This window comes from Diaphorina citri, unplaced genomic scaffold (assembly GCF_000475195.1).
Source record: "Diaphorina citri unplaced genomic scaffold, Diaci psyllid genome assembly version 1.1 scaffold8385, whole genome shotgun sequence".
Lineage (NCBI taxonomy): Eukaryota > Metazoa > Arthropoda > Insecta > Hemiptera > Psyllidae > Diaphorina > Diaphorina citri.
The window spans coordinates 1-2,957 of record NW_007385760.1 but is presented as its reverse complement, the minus strand read 5'-3'; the positions used below and the strand labels follow the sequence as shown (position 1 = coordinate 2,957).

The following is a 2,957-nucleotide window of genomic DNA, read 5'->3' as shown; positions in this document are numbered from 1 at the left end:
AATATCACACGACTTTAAGCCCCCATGAGGGTCATTATTAGGGTCCTCCTTCCCATGTTTGGGATTGGACGTATCTAGGCCACTTTCCCTCTCTACTGTGAGCTGTAGTGGTTTATCTGAAGAAAGAAAAGAAGAAAAATAATGTAGTACTGTAGTAGGTAATAGAAAGTAAATATTTGGTGTGAATATCACACGACTTTAAGCCCCCATGAGGGTCATTATTAGGGTCCTCCTTCCCATGTTTGGGATTGGACGTATCTAGTCCACTTTCCCTCTCTACTGTGAGTTATAAAAACTTGTCTGAAGAGAGAAAGGAAAAGATTTTTTTTAAAGGTTTGATAGAAGGAACTGTAACTGCTAAGGTCTTATCGTCCCGAAATGGAAGAGAGAACAAAGACAGGATAGGAGAAAGCCAGCCGTTCCGAGAACGAACCTTATCCGTTTAGGATAAAATCCTCCCCGGGCGGGAATCGAACCCGCGGCCTAGCGCTAATAAGGCAGACACACTACCAACCAAGCTAACAAGGCGTACCTTTCTTCTCGAGTAGCGTATGACTCAAATTGACAGGAATGCCATGAGTATGTAGAATCTTCAACAGAGTTTCCTTCACGGTACTATTGTACTTGTCAAAGTCAAATACATTGCTTACCGCCTCTGCCATACTGTCTTCTGGATATTTCTGGAAAAAAAAAAAAAAAAAAAAAAAAAAAAAAAAAATTTTTTCCCCCCCCCCCAATATTTTTTTTTTTATTTTTTTGAAAAAAAAAAAAAAAAAAAAAAAAAAAAAAAAAAAAAAACAGTACAAGATTTGATAAACGGAACTGTACTCATGAAACAGGGTAAGAGAAAGCTCCAAAAACGAACCAACTTTTCCGAAAACAAACCTTTTCTGTTTGCGCTTAAGTTCCCATTTTTATTATTATTAAAAAAAGAGGTTTGATAGAGGGAACTGTAACTGCCAAGATCTTATCGTCCCGAAATCGAAGAGAGAAGAGGAAGACAGAATAGGAAAAAACCAGTCGTTCCGAGAACGAACCTTATCCATTCAGGATAAAATCCACCCCGGGTGGGAATCGAACCCGCGGCCTAGCGTTTACAAGGCAGAAGCGCTACCAAACAAGCTAACTATTGGCTTAGATCTTATCGTCCCGAAATCGAAGAGAGAAGAGGAAGACAGAATAGGAAAAAACCAGTCGTTCCGAGAACGAACCTTATCCGTTCAAGATAAAATCCACTCCGGGTGGGAATCGAACCCGCGGCCTAGCGTTTACAAGGCAGACGCGCTACCAAACAAGCTAACTACTGGCTTAATCACATTGCCTAAAGGAAAAAAAAATCGAATGAAACTCACGACAAATGGGAATGGGATATTTACTTTGCGCTCCTGGTGCCAACTCAACTTTTGTTAACTTACCTGTAAGTGTTTCTCGGCTGGGATCGAACCCACGCCCTCCTGTTTACCAGGCGAGCGTCTTGACCACTACACCACCGAGGCAGTTTCAACTCCGTTTGGGATGTAATTTTTCTCCCTGGAAAAAAAAAGTCTCAAGTTAAGGTTAAGATGTCCAAAATTGGGTTCATAAAAAAAAAATATTTTAATTCAGTGTTACCGTACCTTGGTTCCCCACAAGTAGCAAATGCTCCCCGATGCTGAAGTCCTGCACAATTCGCTCCAAAATCTCCACATGCTGGGGTACATCATAGAACAGCACCGACGGGATTTTGGACCGGGAGTCCGAAACTCCCCGAATGCGCGGACCAATCGGATTAGAGTATCGCGCGGTACGTCAGGGCCGTAGGAGGAGAGGAGGGCCAGCTCACTCTCCGGGGAGGGGTTGTCTATGACGTGCACGCTGAATAAGTCCCCTGGAAATGTGAGTGAATAAATTTTTAGCCTGAAATTTGCCTTGCTAAAGAAATAGCAAAGGTTGAGTGCGAATGGTACGTCAGGGTGTATCGCGAGGTACGTCAGGGCCGTAGGAGGAGAGGAGGGCCAGCTCACTCTCCGGGGAAGGGTTGTCTATGACGTGCACGCTGAATAAGTCCCCTGGAAATGTGAGTGAAGGGAGGAATTATTAACACTAATCACAGTGCTTAAACTCTGCCATATCAAAAAAAAAAAAAAAACTGTACTCGCGTACAGTGTTACCAAATCCGTATTACATCATCGTATCTTCCTCTAAAAATCTTCAGAAAATAATCGGTTTTATTTTTGCCACACTGTACGAGTAACGAAAGGCGCCTTTTTTTTTCTTCTTCTTCTTTTTTTGAAGAGGTTTGACAGAGGGAACTGTAACTGCTAGGGTCTTATCGTCCCGAAATCGAAGAGATAAGGAAGACAGGATAGGAGAAAGCCAGCCGTTCCGAGAACGAACCTTATCCATTCAAGATAAAATCCGCCCCGGGCGGGAATCGAACCCGCGGTCTAGCGCTTACAAGGCAGACGCGCTACCGAGTGGGCCCCGCAACAGCCAGTCACGGAATCAATCATTTGCATGATACAAATTTCTTGATCCCGCCGGGAATCGAACCCGGGTCTCCTGCGTGCAAGGCGAACGCAGTGACCACTACGCCATGGGAGCTGACAATTGAAATATATGTTAGGTTTAGACGTTTAGACTGTCGGAGTAGGGGTACTTTTCAGTCCTGTTTGGGGGGGATGAAGAAGGTATGTTGAAGACCTAACTAGCTTTACAAATCAACTGCAACAACGAGATCTTTTTGGGTTAAAAATAAATACAAAAAAAAAATCTGTCGGAGTTTTAATAATAATAGACTCTTGAGTGTAAGGTAACCACTAGGCGAGGTTAACACCGGAGGCGTTCTCTACCACCTAACCCTTTAGAGCTCCATTATTATGTGGTCAAATTCTCAAATGAATAAGGATAAAATTCCATGCCTCGGCTGGGATCGAACCCACGCCCTCCTGTTTACCAGGCGAGCGTCTTGACCACTA

General features: G+C 43.5%; 1 protein-coding gene across 1 annotated transcript; it reads right to left on the bottom strand.

Annotated features, from left to right (window-relative positions):
* Nucleotides 1-13: 13 nt before the first annotated feature.
* Nucleotides 14-1,422, bottom strand: LOC103522413 (von Willebrand factor A domain-containing protein 8-like; the record flags this gene model as incomplete). Its single annotated transcript, XM_008487515.1, has 3 exons — nucleotides 1,416-1,422; nucleotides 533-680; nucleotides 14-116 (listed from the first exon to the last, which is right to left on the bottom strand). Coding segments are annotated over exons 2-3 (233 nt in total), but the record flags the coding sequence as incomplete, so codon positions are not given.
* Between the last annotated feature and the right edge of the window lie 1,535 nt (nucleotides 1,423-2,957).